Source organism: Belonocnema kinseyi, chromosome 9 (genome assembly GCF_010883055.1).
Source record: "Belonocnema kinseyi isolate 2016_QV_RU_SX_M_011 chromosome 9, B_treatae_v1, whole genome shotgun sequence".
NCBI classification, from domain to species: Eukaryota; Metazoa; Arthropoda; class Insecta; order Hymenoptera; family Cynipidae; genus Belonocnema; species Belonocnema kinseyi.
In genome coordinates, this window is record NC_046665.1 from 25,588,243 (window position 1) to 25,607,152 (window position 18,910).

At 36.8% G+C, this 18,910-nt stretch overlaps 1 protein-coding gene across 1 annotated transcript in view; it reads left to right on the forward strand.

The window, feature by feature from the left end:
• The window catches only part of LOC117180362 (voltage-dependent calcium channel type A subunit alpha-1), a 617,877-nt gene that overhangs the window by 64,563 nt on the left and 534,404 nt on the right, over positions 1-18,910 (forward strand). Inside the window, exon 3 of the mRNA XM_033372824.1 lies at positions 17,839-17,942. Coding sequence (XP_033228715.1) covers positions 17,839-17,942 — 104 coding nt within the window. The remainder of the gene's footprint in view (positions 1-17,838; positions 17,943-18,910) is intronic.

Below are 18,910 nucleotides of genomic sequence, written 5' to 3' on the forward strand. Positions count from 1 at the left end.
TGCACCCCGTATCGCATCTACGTTTGTAATATCTTTGGTAGTAGGCGGGCGTGATCTGCGGGTTGAGAGGCATGTTTTTCAGGCAATTTTTTACGGGAGCATATAGCCATTATCTTCAAGGTTTATACAGGATGTTTCAGTATTCAAGGTAGATATTTATATTTTCTGATTCCTAGTGCAAAACTGAAAAGAAAAAGATCAATAAAATTTTTTTTATTAAATGCATAATTACCGAGTGATTAACTATTAAAAATTAACCAATCAAAAATATGTATTAGACAGCCAACAGTCCAGTTGCTAACGCTGAGAGTGTGTCAGAATACATAACATTAATCGAAGAGTTAAACAACTCGCTTAAAATGGATGCGTTGTTTAAATTCTGTAGAATCCACCTGAGTTCTGAGCATTCTACAGAATTCTTCCGAGTTCTGCAGAAATTACTTTAAAATTTTTTAATTAGACCCTTTGAATTCTGCGAAATTCTCTTTTAATATGAGTCTGAAGTGGGTTCCACATGCACAAGAGTGATTTAACTTTTTCTGGTCTTTTTGACACAAAATACTGACAAATTCAAGAAAAACATTTTTCCTCTTCCAATATTTCATTTTTCATTTGTTTGTTGTTTGTAAGCGTTGCGAACTTCAGATTCATCTTTCAATCGTCTTTTTCCAAAGTTTTTAAAGTAGTTTTTCGACTGGGGAATCTAATTAAGATAAAATGTGTTATAGACCATGAATGAGGAACACGAATAACATTTAAACTGTATTTATTAATAGTTAAGAACCAATAAATCATACAATAGGGAGACGCGTTCGTCTCAACTCGCTCATCGCCTTGGATTCGCTCGACTACCTCTTCTCCTCACTGTCTTACCACTCTGTAGTACTCGTGTCTAGGGGCGTACGCCTAGGGACCTTTAGAGAGACTCTATTGGCGCTAACATTCGGCCATCCTAATTGAAAGCTCTACTTCGAGCTTTTTGCATGATTTAAACGACGCTTTATTCATATTGATCTAAACAACAGTATTAACTCTTATTTAATTTTACATTGTATTCGTCTCATAACGCGCTGGTTTTCGAATTGTTCTCTTGGATCTCGTATTAAATCTGTCGAGTTTTTCTTCTCCGAATTCTTTGTCTTCTACTTTTTTTTCTTGTTTGTCGTTTTTTTCTTCTGATGCTTTCCCTGATTCTTCTAAACTCTGGCTTTCCTCGGGGTTTGGTTCTACCTCAAGGTCTGAAGCCCTCCAAACTTTAAGCTGACTGACGTGAGCTGTCGAAGCATATCTTCTTCCTCGTTTATCGTCTCTGAGCGCGGCTACCCTGTATGTATCTCCGGGTAAAATTCCAGTCACCACCAATGGTCCCCTAAATTTTTTTTGCAACTTGGTTGACTCTCCTGTTTGTTCCGGAACATCTCTCATGACCACTATATTCCCTTTTTCATAAGAGATATTTTTATTGTGATTGTCGTGATACCTGGCTTTATATTTAGTCTGTTCCTTAATAATTCGCTCTCGTGCTCTCTATTGGAGATCCTCTGGACGAGTGTAACGCTCGTCGTCGTCGATCGTAATCTTTCTGACTTCTCCTTCGTCATGTCGATTATTGAATCCGTACAATAATTCAAATGGGCAACTTCCTGTAGTCTTGTTCACCAACTCGTTTACATTTCTCTGAACTGCCTTCACCCTTAGGTCCCAGTCTCGACCTTTTTCATGTCGAATACTCTCTTGAATTGTTGGAATTAAAGTATCGTTGATCCGCTCTACCTGACCATTTGCTTGTGGATATCGAGGAGAGTTTAGGGTATGCTGAATTCCGTGCTTCTCGCAAAATTCCCGAAACCTAACAGCGGTAACTCGAACGACTGACTCTGCTTTGGTATCCTGAACTGCTTTTAACACTACAAATTTCGTAAGATTGTCAATTACTACTAGAATGTATCGATTCTTTCGTGCCGTTGTAACGAATGGACCTTCGTGATCTATATGAATTTTCGCAAATGGACGGTTACCGGGTTCTATTAGGTGTAATTGACCCGATTGACGTCCACGTTTTGTCTTGTCATCAAAAATTGTAAACATTCACGGATGTGTTGCTTTACATATTGACGTAATTGTGGAAAAAATAGTATTCTCGAATCTTAGCAACTGAACGCTCGATACCTGGGTGACTCCACATATCATGGTTTCTTATAACCAGACTTTTACGCATCTTTTCCAGTACAGCATATACAAGTTTATGTCCTTCGCGTTTATACATTATATTATTGTAACATTCGTAGTCCAGTACTTCGCCTCGTTCTAGTGACGTACGTTCTTTTTCCGGTTTTAACAAAATTTCTCGTTTCCGCTTCAAACTAACATCTGAGTATTGAAAAACCAGAATCTCGTCCTCTTCGTTGATCAGTTTAAAGATTCCTGTCATGCGTTTCTCAATTTGCCTCATACTTTCTGAATCGCCTACTGCAGCTCTGCTCAAAGCATCTACGTGTGGCATATTTACTCCCGGTCTATGAATAATATCGAAATAAAATTTATCTAATAAGTTATACCATCTCATACACTGAGCGTTTCTCGTTTTTTGAGTATATAAATACAGAATTGCTTGGCAGTCTGTCACAACCTTAAAATGTAAACAGATTAAAAATATTCGTAACCTAACTACTTCCCAAACCATCGCTAAAAGTTCAAGTGTGCTTGAATGATAATTTTTCTCTACTTCGCTCGTTCGACGACTAATTGCGTATACTGGGTAAAGTTTCAAGTCAGTATTCTTTTGAAACGTTTCTCTCGCTCTTTAATTCCAAATATAGGGTGTATTTGGTTTTAGTAATACATTCTTAACTCATGTATTGGCACTTGCCAATGGTTATTGGCACTTGCCAATAACCATGTGCCAACTCTAGCGTAATAAACAATTCGCTATCTGCTATTACTGATGAATAGTCATCAAGATCGGGCAATGGATAATGTACGCGTTTGGTCTGATTGTTTAATTTTCTAAAATCGACTACAAAGCGGTGATCGCCATTCTTTTTTAATCAAGAAAGCTGGACTCGCATATGGCGAATTCGTGTCGGTCCCTAAGCCAGTTTCTTTTAATTCTTAAATTATTGTTTTCATTTTTCCCCGGTCAGTATTATTCGCTGGAATATATTTGCTACTTACAGGTTTGCTGTTGTCCTTTTCGGTAATGTCCATTTTTAATACATCTGTGCATCCTAAATCATACAACGACGTCGCTCTAACTTTCTTAAAACTATTAAGAACTCTTATCAAGTCCTCTATGGTTTCTTCCGACTGGCTCTCGCCAATCTTTAATTCCGCTCGTTGCACTGATCTTCCTATTGCTGATTGCGCTGGAATAGATGACAGTTCGCAAATTTCTCCACCCAGCATGGTCTTCGACTTTGAGGTTTGGTGAACTTTTGAATCCAAATTCAAAACTGGTAACGTACGTTCCTTACCTGGAGTGATCACGTTGATAAAGTTAATTGAACGAGACGGTATCACTATTTCTTTGTTTATTTCGATTCTCTCATCGAACTGCTCTTCCACCTCCACTAGGTTTTCGCCCTTTTTATGCATTTCTACAAGTGGGTGTTCGGTGTACGATCGACCTACAATCATGTCCGCGGCTTGTACATCCTCTGGAACCACCCGAAGTTTAATTTCTTTTACTTGCACTCCGTCTACATTAATATCCGCAATCACTATTCCTGGCGAACAAGTTACAAAATGAGTTGGACCGAAATTTTTTAGATTTTATCTTCTCCGGAATCAGTTCTAGTTTTCTTTCTAATACGATAGATGCTTTGATTGTACAATCTGAACTTCCTGTATCAATGAATCCTATTAGTTTGAAGTTATTTTCTTTTGGTGTGCTCACCGTTACCTCTTTGAAATATTTTTCAATACCATTACTTGGTCCCAGAGAAGTTATGAAGTGGTGGTCGACGATCAGTAATTTGCTTTAATGCTTCCGTCACTTCGTCCTTAAAGACCGGATATTTATTTTCCCTTCGCTCTGCCAGTCCTTCATTAGTCTTACGTTTTTCTGTATCGAAAACGCTCCGGATTCTTTCGCTTCTTTGATTATAAATAAATCCTCGACGTTCAAATGCGTCTGAACTTCCAGAGCTGCGCAAATATCTTTTGACCACAGTCCCACTAAAATTTGTTCCTTCTTATCTTCGATGCTTAGATTTAGATTATGACATAATCTGGCTTTATCTAGAAAGTAAGCCGACAGAGACTCGCCTTTCTGCTTTGTTTGTTCCGTCATCCGATTCCATTTTGAGGTTAGACTCTCCGGCCTGATAAATCTTCTCGTGAATGCTGCTTCCAATTGGTTCCAATATTTTAACTCTGACGCCTTCATCCTAAACTAATTCAATGCTCCGCCCTTTAAATGTGCTTAACCCGTTTCTAAAGCAAAACTCGCCGGTCAACGATGCAACAGTATCATTCGATTAAGATTACTCATCCACTCTTTTGCTGCGACACTATCCTTTTCACCATCAAATGTTTCGATTCCTTTGCTCAATTCGGGCATTATGTGAAAAGAATCTGGTAACGGTTTCGCTACATTATTTAACGATGCTTGATTATTTTCTAATTTGTCGAGCAATTTAAGCATCAGTTCGTCCTTCCTACGGCTTTCCTCCATCATCTTAGCAAACATCCTTTCCAAGGGAGATATGACTTCCTGAGCTTTTTGGTTCAATGTTTTAAAATTATTATGTAGATTGTTGAGATTTATACCCGGATGAGGAAATCCCGGAAAAGGCTTTTCTCTTCTATAGAGTTGTTTGTGCTGAAACCCCGAAGGTGGTATGCCGTATGCGCCATTTACAGTTGTCTCATTTTGCCGAGCGAACAACTGACTTTGTAATTCACGATTAAGGTTTTCACGATCTCGATTTTCACGTTCACGTATTGCCTGCTCTCGAATTTCATTATCGCGAACATCGCGATCTTGAGCTTCACGTTCCCGGATTCCGCTTTCGCGATCTCGAATGTCACTATTTTCAATCACGGTTCGATTTCCGTCGTTCGCAATGTTTAGGCTATCTGCCATCCAGGTATTTGAAAAAGTACTGTTCGTAGCGTAGAGCTCCGAAACATTCTGCGCATGTGACGAGTTCGGATCCGATTGGAGATTCTTCAAAAACTGTTTAAATTCTTCGACTGTTATTTCCGGTGTTTTGGCCCACGCTATACTGCTTTGAAAAACACACTCACGATAAAAATTTTCACACGTGTATTCACAGAAATGGCACTTTTCTTTATCTATTCTGTATCCTTGTGCGCATTATTTTTTTCAATGTTTACACTTGCACTTCGGTCTCTCCTTCTTTTCGCGATCGTTTACAAAAGGCGGTGAGAATGGAGGAAAAGAAAAAAAAACTTTAAACGATTCTTACATCAATCCAACGAATGACGTCGCTGCGTAATTCCCCTTTTTACGCGTCGTACCGAAAAGGGTCGCTCTATTTCCGCTCAACACGAGATTTTATACCCGTTGATCCTAAGTTTGTAATATTTACAATCTTCGTTTTTATTTCGGAGAATGATAAATTAAATTTGACAGATATTTCCAATCGTCTTTTATCTAAGGAGTCGCAGTATTTTTCGGATGGTAGTTTGCAAATAAGCGTGTTCCTTTTTCATTGGGAGGCACTTACAGACATGATAGAAATTGTTAAGTATTTAAAATTAAAATTCTTGTTTTTTATTTTGTAAAATAGTTAATTGACTTTAATAGACATTTTCAATTCTCTTTTTTCAAGTTCTTTCAGTATCTGTTTAACAGGAGAAACCAAAGAAACGTGTTCTTGTTTAACGGTGAGCTTTCCGGAGCTTTTGAAAAATTTGCTGAGTAATTAGGAGCTACAACATTTGTTTTTCTAACCAGAAATAATGAATTACCTTCGATTAATTCTCTTTTACAGAAAATAAGGACCTAACTTTGATAGACATTTTCATTCAGTCTATCGTACTTGATGTTTCAAACTTTGCACGAATTGACGCCCTCCAATCGTCAAATAGGCTGTGGCGCATCAGGTCAGATCCTGCGTTGCCCTCTAGATCATTTCCGGTGTTAGAGACGCACATCCTTGAAGAAGTGTTTGGCGCGCAACATCTTCAGTCTCAACTTGTCACGTGATAGTGGTGCTACGAAGACGCAAAATTTTAGATGATCTCACAAAAAAAGTCTAGTGGAGTTTTAAAGTGTTTTTAGTATCCTTACGACTAAAACTAGTTCCTAATTTTCAGATTAAATTTTCTACTGTTTCTAATCGAAAACTAAGTCTGTTTTCAGACAGCTTTCATCAAGTCTAATGAATGTAATTTTAAAGTTTTACGAAAATTACAACATTTCGCGTGTTAAACTTTCTACCGTATTTCAATTTTAAGTTTACCTTGGTGGTAACTGAATATAATCAGCTGCTCTTTGGTTTGGTGCATTGTAGTCAATCCAACGATTCCCAAATCGTTGGTTGATGAACTCTACAGCAGTTCTCGCTCGTTTAGGGGGAAATCATCAAGCATATCAGGAAGTGTGTTATGTAGAAATTCTGGGTACATTCCACCTTAAAAGTAATTAAAGACAAGAGTCAAAAATTAAAATATAGTCAAAAATGCAGATTTTATAATAGTTTATCTTTTTTATCGTAATACTTACATAAAGTGTTCCTTCAAAAATGTGTGGGTCAATTAGTCTGTCTCCGCGTAATCCAGCCTGTACGTTTATTTTTAATTTTCTTTGAAATCCCCTCTCGCGGAAGGCACGCGGGTTTTCAGTGTCCCCATAATGTTCATTGTGAACGTTGAAAATTCCTCCATGTGTGAAAAGGGATTCATCTGTCCAGAAGATGTTTGGCAATTCTTCCTTGTTTCGCAATATCCATCGACAAAATCATTGTCTCAATGGGTAATCTTGAGGGAACAATTGCTGTACTTGCGTGAAGTGATATGGATGCTGATCAGTGTCCGTCAAAATCCTGTGGATTGAGCAGTTTTCTTTGTTGATATGGCGCTCACCTTTTCGACAACTGGTGCCTGGGTTCTGTTGAAAACGATTCAAAAACCGTCCCTCCTCATGGATATTTCGTCGCCGACTACCAATTTCTCTGTGATGTACAAACACTTGTTCCGTTTTCATGAAGTTTCTATCCAGCCTAGTGCAAATTCGAAAGGTTGGATGCCTCCTCTCAGGTTAAATCCTTGCATATTCTAATACAGCCTCTCTTGCATTCCGATTATACGCACCGAAAGTTAAGTACATGTCGCAGTACTCCTTAGTTATGAACTGAGGCATTTTTCATTACATATTAAATAAAAAAGAACACAAAGAGAACAGCAAAAAAGAACAGGATCAACAAAGGAACACGACAACAAAAATACAGAATATTAATTAATAAAATTACAATTTTTCTCTACAAAGCTATTTGCACATACGATTTGCCTGCGAATTAAAAAGCAACCAGGCTCTACCAACTCAATGGTAAAATATGAAGAAGCAAGGGCGCCATCAGATGGTGACACAGAATATTAAGATGAGATAAAAGATGGCGTCCAGATAATATCCAGATGACTTCCAGATAATTGAATTAAAAATTAAATGAAAGTAAAGAAGATAATGCAAAAATCTAATAAAAATATTCATGAAGTCAAAAGAATTATTCTTTATATATTTTTATTTGATTTTCGCATTGGTTTCTTTGTGAGGTATAATTTTACAAGAAATTAAACGAAGTAACGAAAATAAGATTGAAAAAGTTTGTTTATTTTTAAAATGTGAATGCGAGATCTTTTTTCTAATTTGTGCTTAAAAGAACTATATCATCCAAGTGAATGGTAATCAATAATAATTTAATAAATTAAAATCATGTAATTAGAATTACAAATTAGAATACCCTGAATAAAAAATATATTTTGGTCCGTACTTTTTGTCACGTCAACCGGCGTTTTGTTTTGTCAAGCTGTCATTTGCTGTGTAAGTAAGGTTGGTTATTATGAAAGTGCAACTGAGTGCGACAGCGATAAAATTTACGACAGAGGAAGGGAAACTAACGCAACCAAGACGAGCGACGTCAAGTGCGGGGAGGGACCGACATACAGCGCCATCAAGCGGTTACTCAGCTTTTATTAGTTTCTATGCTTCTGCACGACGGCCCATAGGAGTTGGTAGAGCCTGAAAGCAACTGCAAAATGTGTACGAAAAAAACATCAAAATGATTTATAAACAAAAGAATATCATAACATAGCAACCATATGATTACTTTTTATACATATCACTGCGCTCTGGATTCTTAGAGGGCGATACACAGAAAAAAAGACAATTTTTAAGAGATTTGCGTTTCACCTTACTTCGTGCTAGAATAATAAACGCTGTCAAAAAACCTTTCGAATAAAGTTTGGGAAAGGATATTATGAACTAGCGGTCGGAAATGATACACGAATTTAATAATTTAATTTCATTCCTTACGAAAATAAAAGGATTTTCTCATATCTAAGTTTTAATCAGAGAAAACTGACTAATTAACCATACACTAGGTTTCTTTAATTTAAACAATGAAATTCAACCTAGAATTTATGAAAATTAATTAAAAAATTGAAAAGTATTTTACCGACTCGCCAATAGAAATCACTGGAATTTTTCTTTAATTTTCAGTGATTCTAACAACAATTTACGATTTTTTTAAAGTTCGCCAGAGTCCCCCGTTAGCAACAGACTCCCTTGTTTGGATTCTTCTGTAGAAAAAGTACTTAAAAATCTTGGGAAACAGAATTTTTAAAAAAATCCATGGAAGGTCGTTCTTTACTTCCGGTTACAAAAACCAAGATGGTCACTCTTAAATACATATTAAACTTCTTAAAGCTCGTGACTTACTTTCGTGAAAGCCAGATTACCTTGGTTGAATTCTTTAGATGAAAACGTTCTAAAATGGTCATCTGATAAGTTCATTGTTTCTGTAAATAATAGGAAGTTTTATAACTTTTAAACACTTCACACTTCTTTAAAAATTCGCAAGAGTCCCCCATAAAAAACAAGCTCCCTTGTTTAGATTCTCAGCCGAAAAACTACCTAAAAAACTTAGGAAATAGACATTTGAAAAGTCCATCAGAGTTAGTTCTTTATTCCAAGTTATGAAAACTAAGATTCTCACTTAAATACTTAGCAATATTTTAAAAACTACCAAGCTTCCTTCGTGAAGGCCAAAAATCCATCAGGGGAATCCATGATTGATTTCTCCAGATTAAAAGCTACCTAAAAAAAATTGAAAAACCGACATTCTAAGCAGGTGATTTATTCAAGTTGATTATCACTGTAAATAATAGGAAGTTTCATAACTGTTACACACATTACTATTTTTTTAAATCTTGAAAGAGTTTTCCATCAGACACAGACTCCCTTGGTGAGATTCTTCAGTTGCAAAACTACCGAAAACACTAGGAAATCCCTGGCGGACCGAAGGAACCGAATAGAGCCTCTACAAAGTACCCGTAAATATCCCATTCGGTTGCTTTTTAAAAAACTCGAAAAAACAGAAAAATCAACTTTTAAATTGGTTAAATTCAAATTCGACATTTAAATTCCCTATAGAAGGTCACGGAATAATCGCAATAGTTTTTTTTTGCAAAGATAAAAAGTTAAAAAAATTATAAGACGTATAACACCTGTTGACTGCTACTTACAGGCGACGCGTTTGAAGTGTAGCATTCAACAGGCGTTATACGTCTTATATTTTTAAAAACTTTTTACCATTGTAAAAAAAACTATTGCCATTATTCCGTGACCTTCTATAGGAAATTTTAACGTAGAATTTGAATTTCAATAATTTAGAAGTTGATTTTGCTGTTTTTTCGAGTTTTTCAAAAAGGAACAGAATGGGGACCCAATGGGCTCTTTACGGGTACTTTGTAGAGGCTCCATTCGGTTCCTTCGGTCCACCAGGGATGGGACCTTTCAGTGTCCATCGAAAGCAGTTCTTTTTTCCCCGGTTATAAAAACCATGACTGCAACTCGTAATACTTAGAATTTTTTTTATAAACTACCACGTTTCCTCCATCTAAATTAGACCTCTTCCATATTTTGTTTATTCAAAATTCTAACCGGAATTGTATTTAAAGGCATGTGTTAATTACCTGAGGGTAAATTTCATTTTTCCAACTTTATGTTCAAGGTAATACATATTTTTTTGCTAAAAGTAGGCCCCTGACCTCTGTTTCCTGCTATACGAAGGTAAATGACCTAGTTTCAGGGAAGAATATTTATTCTTTCGAACGTAAATTGGCTTAAATAAATTGCTCTTAGGGCAAAGTGTACATCTTCACTCACTGGTAGCTAAGCTCTTGACAGAACTTGCCTAATTCGAAAATAATTAGAAAAAGGGAAAGAACGAAAGAACCCTAAAGAAAGCTTCAGATTGAAATTCATTCCAAACCAATCCAAGTCGGATACGAATTCGTTCGGATACGAATTCCAGAATGATTTGCAAAATTTCGGATTGGCTTGGAATAAAATTCAATCCAAAACTTTGACTAGGGATACTATTAAAAATAGTTTTAACAGAATCCAAAGGAATTCAGAAGAATTCGAAGGAATGTAGAGACTTTAAAACTTTTTAAGTTCCAAATAAATTAATGCTCATTCTCGTAACTTGAAAGTCAAAACCTCCTACAAAAATAATCTGAAGGGAAATTATACTATCTGAACTTGTATTCTTACACATCCTCAGCGGTGGAATATAGGCTGTTGGCGATCTATAGCATATTTTGGATTGGTTAATCTTTAATTGTTAATTACTCGGTAATTATGCATATAATCAAATTTTTTTATTGATCATTTTCTTTCTAGTTTTTCACAAGGAATTAGAAAATATAAATATATGCCAACGCCGCCAATTTTAGCTTCTTCTAGGTGTTGATCAAGAGAAATTGTGCAGAATTCTCTACAAAAAGAGAATCTGTCGACCACAGTTTCTCTCGAAATTACCTGCTTCTCAACAATACAGCTCTCACGTATAGTTTGCTCAAAATTTAAATTAATAGCAAAACTATTCGTGATCAAGATGCATGCTGCTGCTTAAATGTGACACCTCTCAAACTAGGTGTTTGTAGCAACAGTATGCGTAAGCCGATACTTACCTATTTTCTCGCAAATCCCCCGTCGGGATAGGAATAAATAGCAGCAAGAAAAAGATAAAGCTCAAATATGGAAGAAAATGAAAATTCTCGAGAATAATGAAGATGCATCCAAAAGCGTATACGTTGTAGAATGACCCAACTCCTATGGTGCGCCAAATTGTTATAACTATTAAACTTTGTCTACACTCTTTTCGAAAACTATCACTCAGGCTACAAATTATTAAAACATAATACGTGCATTTTGATAAGATTACCAACTTAGTCCCAAAACCTTTTGGGAAATTACCATTATTTATAGAAATAAACGGAAAAAACCAGGATCTTATAAATTTTTTTAAAATGATTTTTGTTACATAAATTGGTTGGATCAAATAGGTTTCCCTTTCCAGAGTCTCAGGGAAGAGAGCGTGAAAATACTCCTGGGGATGGCCAAAGAAATAGCGTGGGTCATATTGGTTCCCCTTTTCAACGTCTAACGGGGCGCGGGAAGGCATCCCAGTGATAGGTAACAGTAATACACACACACAAATTTCCAATGTTTGTGAATTTCTATCTTCAACTCCAAATATACCGGAAACTGTTACTCATAGGCCAACAATTCACATGACATAAAATGTTTATTTCGAGGAGATCTACAAATTTTGTCTGAATTTTTTTTCTCGAAATTTCCATTATCTATGGAAATTAATGGAAAAAGCCATGATTTCATATTTCCACTATCCTATTCGTAATCAGCGCAATCATCCAAAATAAATTTCGATAACATTAATAAATTATTGTTCAAATCCCAAATATTGAGCATAGTTTGATAAAAAGTAGAACAAAAAGGACTTACTTTGATAAAGCAACAGAAAAAAAGAAGCTTTAAACATAAGACCATAATTGACCGCTGGAAATAGCATCGGTTTGCAGGTTTAAAACAGTTTGTGTATTTTCTGTAGACCTAGAAGAAGAATGTGGAATTTATCTATATATATATATATATATATATTTGAAAAAATCATGTATTTATTGATGTTACACTATTCTAGAAGTACATAATGCATGATTATCAGAAAAAAGGACAACTTGATCTGGATAAATCAGTGTAATAGTTTGAATACCATTATCTTAAATTAACCGACGTAACGCCATGTTAAATCTGGAGCGGTCAAAAAGTTCAATCGTTGAAAACTGCATTTCTTAATCTTTAAGATTCCACTGAAAACACACCTCAAATCTCGGACGAGTCCCTAAATTAAAGGATCCAGTTTCGGACCCGGACCCTTAATCAATTAAAAGGTATGGGTCCGGACCCATCCCCTTAAAAATTTAAAAGTTTCTCTTTCGTATCCGTACCCTTAATAAGTTGAAGGCTCCGGGTTCGGACCTGAACTCTTAAAGATTTAAAAGGCCCGAGTTCCAACCCAGACCCATAAGAAATTAAAGGTTCCAAGATGGACTTAAACCCGTAAGGAACTTTTTAAACTTGGGTCCAAGCTGAAAGTTTCCAATCCCTGATGAGAAATAGGGTGGCTTATAGTTTGTTTTTTTGAATTAATAAAACTGGTTGTTTAACGTGTTAAAAAACAAAATGAGCTTTTTTTATAACATCCATGGATTACACCAGATTTATGCTCTTAGATTTCACTTGAACATTTATTTATCCAAGTTCAAGACGATTATTAGAATTTAGAGTGTGCACGTCCGTTTCGATCCGTGAGAGAAGTTCCCTCATGTGCTTCAGTAAGTGCACTAATGATTTGAGCACTAGTCATCACTTACTCACACTGGCACTCAACTATCTGTGTGTCCAGAGAGTCGCTCACTCTCTGTGATAAAGATAATAGGCATTATACATCATTTGATATAACTCTCAATCTTAATACCAGCTCTCAGTGTAATCACGGAAAATCACACCTATGGCCACCTCTCACGATTGTGAGATGAGTTCTAGTATGTGTATATATCATAGTCTAGTGAAGGAATGAAAAAGTTGTCTCGAAAATTTAAAAGAAAATGTAGAATTATATAAACAAATTTTTTTCTTTCAAACCATTAAAATTAATAAAAATTAATAATTAAAAGGAGACATGCCTTTTTAAATTGCACAGAATTAGAAGATATTATAAATTTTTATTAAAAATATGTTATGGAAAACTTCGTAAGAATTAATTAATAAGTTTCCATCATCGAAAATGGTTGGAAATATTCCAAAATAACTGACAGCTTTCATGTTCTCCTGTGTTCTACCCTACATTTTTTCCCATTAACATATATGTGTATTTTGTTAAGTATAATGTTTTTTGAAGAAGTATTTAGTAACATTGCTTCTCAGCTGTGTGTATACCATATTTGATCTTCAAATTAAATTAACCGTGACTGCAGTTCGGATAATTCATCTGTCTCTTTTATGAATCTTTAACATAGGCATAAAATGGCCCTAATTCTCGTAGTTTTCATGGACATTCATTATGTATATCGTCTTACATAATAGATATTCAATAACACCATTAGAATCAAGGGCATTTTAGTGTAATTTGAAAGATTCGTAAAAGGGTCAGATGATTTATCCGCAGTTCAGTTAAGGCTGTTTTCAATTGGTTTTCAAGTGGGTGCGAAATTGCACCCACTCCGGCGAAATGGCGGTAACGTTTCAGCAGTAATCACGTCTCACAAATGTGAGATAGGTGGTTGCAGTCTGCGATGAGCTTCGCACGGCGATCCGGCAAAAGTCCCTTGCACCCGAGGGTATGGAGAAACTTTAGGGCGATGGCCTTATGAATCTTTTCCGAAAGTATCCTAGCATTTCTTTGATATGCAGGAAAGCTTTTCAGCCTATTAATCAATGAAAGCTTTGCACCTTCAAGAGCCGTCGCAACTCCCTTATGAGGTCTTTCTACCTCCCTTTCTTTTCAATCTCCTTGCATGTGTGGTTCTTGTCGGCTGGAACACAAAATTAGATCACGCACATGGTTTTTTTCTTGAAGGTAAGGAGATCTTCATCAGGCTTCGAGTGCGTGACAGGAACAATTGTCAAGTATATGAAGTTCTAGCATATGCAGCACTTATCATTTTGGACAATTGACTCCTTTTCTCTAGGAGCGTTTAGCGGAACAGTATCAGGGCTGAGGTCGTAAAAGTGATATATATGGTAATAAAGTACTCTTAGTACCGCATTGTGCCTTGGGATGCACGTCGTTCCCGCATGAGTTAGACAACTGGACAGTATGTGTCAAAGTGTGAATGAAACGCTCTGCAGCTATAAGCGGGTAATGTTTTGGCTTAAAACGTTGTGACGGTATGCTAACGTTGAAATGACACCGTATTGACACTGAAAAATGATACCCTTGGTGCTCGACCTAACTCCGGGTGATTTTAAAACAGCAAACGAAATTTTATAAGACCTCGACTGTTCCGTCACATATCTTTGGAAGATGCTGCGCATTCTCTTGTCGAGGAGCTTTTTACGGAAGCTTTTTACCTGTGCTGTCTTAATCCGGCCTGTCAGAAGTGAGGGTATGAGATGGATAATGTTTGATGCATTTTGCTCACCCTTGATACTGAGGTGAAGATCGAATGTTTCAGCAGCATCCTCCAATATTTTGTACAGAAACGTTCCTTGGCCTACTTCTTCTTGCTTCACGACTAGTTTAAGAACACAGTCTCGTCCATTTCTGAGTATATGTTCTGTACCCAGAACAATACTTTTGCGAAACATTTAAGATTCTGTATTCTGCGACTACCTCGAGGACGTTAGATGTAAAGTCTCGGAACAGATTGCTTAAGATGCATGCTTTTATTCACGTGCATAACTTTTTGTAACTCAATATCTAGGGATCCGGGCTCGTCTTTCGTCCATGAAAGCACTCCAAACGACTGGGTACGTATAGGTCTTTCCAGCGCAAAGGTGTATTTTAGCGCTTTTATGGATAAGATCAGAGTGTTTGGTAATGTCATTTAGTTTTCCTTGCTTCAAATTAACCTTGGCGCATTTTTCTAATCCAAACTCCATTTTAATCTCTTGAGTGTACTCTTTTACAATCTTTAGATTTAGATCTAGTACCCTTGGAAATAACGAAATGAAAGAGATAGTGGCAATAATTTATGTTAAAAGAGATGAGATAGTAAATAGTTCCAGATGAGATAGTAAATCTGGTTTTCAAGAGCGGCATTAATGTCTTTGTGCACCTCGAGACGTGCGGACGAACCCTTAAGCTTTTCGAAAGGTGGATAATAAGTCTATGTGGGGTTGAATCGAAAGCTTTCCGGTGGTCAATCCAGACCATTTGTAGGTAGTGCTAGTAGGATGCTGCGTCTTTGCAGACACGTCTATCGATGAGCAGGACCTCCCGACAGTCTGCTACGCCTTTCTTTGAGCCGCGTTGTTCGTACATTTCTTGACACACAAGTCCGATTGTCTAAACAATCCTATCATTTCGTAGAGTTGTGAAGATCTTATACAGCGTGTTCAGGCAAGTTATTGATATTTAATTTTTAGGGCCAGACAAGTTGCCCATCTTCGGGAAGAGCATTGTGCGTCCTTGCACCAACCACTCCGGGATGGGTTGTTCCGACTTCATATAAGAGTTGAAAATGCTGGCCAGATGCTGCTCGTTAGAAGTAAACTTCTTCCGCCATAAGGTCTTGGTACCACCTGGTCCCGAAGAGGAATAGTTATGCACGCCTTTTAATCCTTTTTTACTTCTTCGGTAGTAGATAAACGTTTATTTTTCGGCTCGCTAGCCTTGAAAAATGCACTTGCTTACACTTCCTTTTTTTAGAGAATTTTCTTACAGCTATCTTTTACAAATTACCATCCATCCAAACCTTACAACTAATCCGCTCGCTCCTATATCCTAACTTTCCTCGCTGCGCCTCGCCTCGGCTTGCACGCATGATTCGCTTTCCTCGCAATGCCTTGCATTTCCAGTCTCTGTATCCGTGACTAACACCTAATACTTAACTACTATTTACAATATTTATAGTTTTCTTACATCTACTTCCTGTCCTTTTTACAATCCTTCCTTCTCCATTCCCCTTTCTCCTTCCTTCTCTTCTTCTCCATCTAACCCAACACCCCCTTCATCCAAGCTACTGCCCTTTTGTCCTCCCTTTCATGCAACAATACCTCCATGCTTATCCCACTCCTATCCACCTCTTCACATTCCTCTAACAAGTGATCAACTTTTGCATCCCCCTTCCCCACAATTCACACATTCTCTTCTCTCTAGAAAGCCAGAACCTATTATAATTCTCAATGCAATCGCATCTCATTCTCGCTATAAGTTCCTGACTTCCTTGCTCTCCTTTCTCACATAAATATTGCACTCTCTCCCTTGGCATAATCCACACATAGTTCCCGTTAAACCTTGTCTCTTTTATTCTCTTCTCTCATTCTGCCTGCTCTTTCTCCATGCTATTCTTTTTAACCAACCCATATATCTTGCTTCCTTCCCCGTGCATCCTTTTCACTTCATCCATCTGCATCCATCTTCATCCATCCCCCATTCCTTCGAAACATGAAGCTCAGATACACAAACTCTTTCACCTCCTGCACCGCTTTTGCCTTCCTCCTCAGGATTTATGGAGGCACCGCATAACTCCTTGAAGCTATTAATATTTTATGAGGTTTCTTTCAGTATATGTTGGACTTCGTAGACTTTTCTACAAAATACCTCGACCATTGGAGTCAAAGAAAAACTGTTTATTTCTCCTACCCACCGCATTCTGTCAACGGAATGCTGCCTGATGATTATAAGCTTTGACTTTTTGGGTTTGTGATAATGGATCCGCATTTTGCGTTCTTTCTTGCCCAGCCTATCTTCGTGTAGAGTTGATGCATCCGTCTTTTGGTCTTATGATCATCCATTGGTATTCTTTTACGGTTTGCATCCGCCAACGTTTTTGCTGCATTATAGACACTACAATTGATAGTCCAGGGGTCGAACTCTTTGGAAAAATCTCGACGAAGCACTCCATCCAGTTTGCCAAATCCTTGGGCTTTAAGAGAAACTTGGATGTTATTACTTCTCCTGTTGCCAAAGCATCGCTCTTTACTGATGGGATGCCTATCCACGGTTAGTCTTAGTGTCACCTCTAATTCTCTGTTCCTGACTTGTTCTGACTGTGGTTAAGTAGGCGCTGGCCGTCTGTGAGGCAATAATTTCACTCAAATGAATGGAGAATTTGTCGGCCTATCGCCTGTGTTCTGTCTATGCTACCCTTACTTGAGGGTCCTTGCCAAGTGTGAAAAACTTATGGAAACTATAGCAGTAAAACGTTTATTGATATTAACAGATATATAAAGCACAAAATTAGAAGATATTCCCACCGAACCCAAAAGGTACACCCCCTCCCGCACGGTAAGTATGTGTTACAATGAGAAATTTCTTTCTCGATAAACTACCAACCTATAGAAATCGACTGTTTACGAGTTAAGGCGCAATGACTTTTTAAGTTGTGGCAGTTGAGAAATAATGATGCTTCATACTATTTTGAACTTAGCACACGTATCATGATTAAACTTAAACCTTCCAGCATCTTACAAATACCGATCCCTTCGATCCTTTAGCATACATCGAGTTAGACTAGACACGCTACTAACTAGTTTAATATAAGTAATTAAGTAGCCAATTAGTGTAATAGAGTAGTATGTAGTAAAGTGTTGGTGGGTTGTGTGTGTGTTTGGGGCAGGTTCATCACGGCGTTCCCGCATGGCATAAGCGTGGAAATGGATCTGCGCACGTTACGTGCAATACGCGTGTTGCGACCGCTCAAACTAGTCTCCGGCATACCGAGTGAGTAGTGCTTCAATTATTGGCAAACATCTCAAAAGTGTTGACAAATTAGGAAAGTAAAAAAAAGCAAAAAGGATAAACAGTAAACGCTGATGAGAACCGCTGCTCGTGGTCTAAATTCTCATAAAACGTCAATTCTTTAATTTTTACATATGTCATCCTATACATATACTGTACACACATAGATGATTCTTAGAAAACATATTGTAGAAAGCATTTTTAGAAGAACATAGTTTACTTTAACAAATTACTGAATTGATCTTTTTCGGCAGAATTCTTTATGGGTCGATTTTAAAGGAGGCGGTCTTAGTTGAATTTTTCGTCTAAATAGTACATTTATCTTCAGATTGAAATGCTAATAACTGAGTTTCAAATAAAATGAACGCATCAGTTTTGTAGAAAATTTATCACAATTTGATGAGTCATGAAATATATTCATTTTTTAGTCTACAATAATTAATTCTAGGTGTTTCAATTACATATGAAAAGTCATTATTTTTTATTTCTTAAGAATTAAAAAGACTCCATTTTCGTTTTATAATTTTCAATATACAGGTTTTTATTTGATCTAAGTAATACAAAATTTTATTAGCTTTTTTAGACTTTGTTATCATAATTCTTACTTTTCTCAAAATTAAAAAAAATATTTGTAAGAAGTATACCAGTGGGCAAAACATCTGAAAAAAACACACTTGGCACGTTTTAAAAACGTCCAATGCCAAACTTATTTATGTTCTAAAGACGACTTTGGAACGTCAGTCGTTAAAACAGCACACGAACAAGTATGATAGCTGACGTTTTCGATAAGTTCTAAAGACGCCTTTTGGTGTCTCTATTCAGCGGGTAGCATGGTTTCAAGTTCTAGTCACTAATTCAAAAATTCTAAATGATTATTTTTAAATAATTTCAACAACAATGTTTGACTGTAACCAACTAAAATCGATTCTAATGAATATAAATGTCGTTTT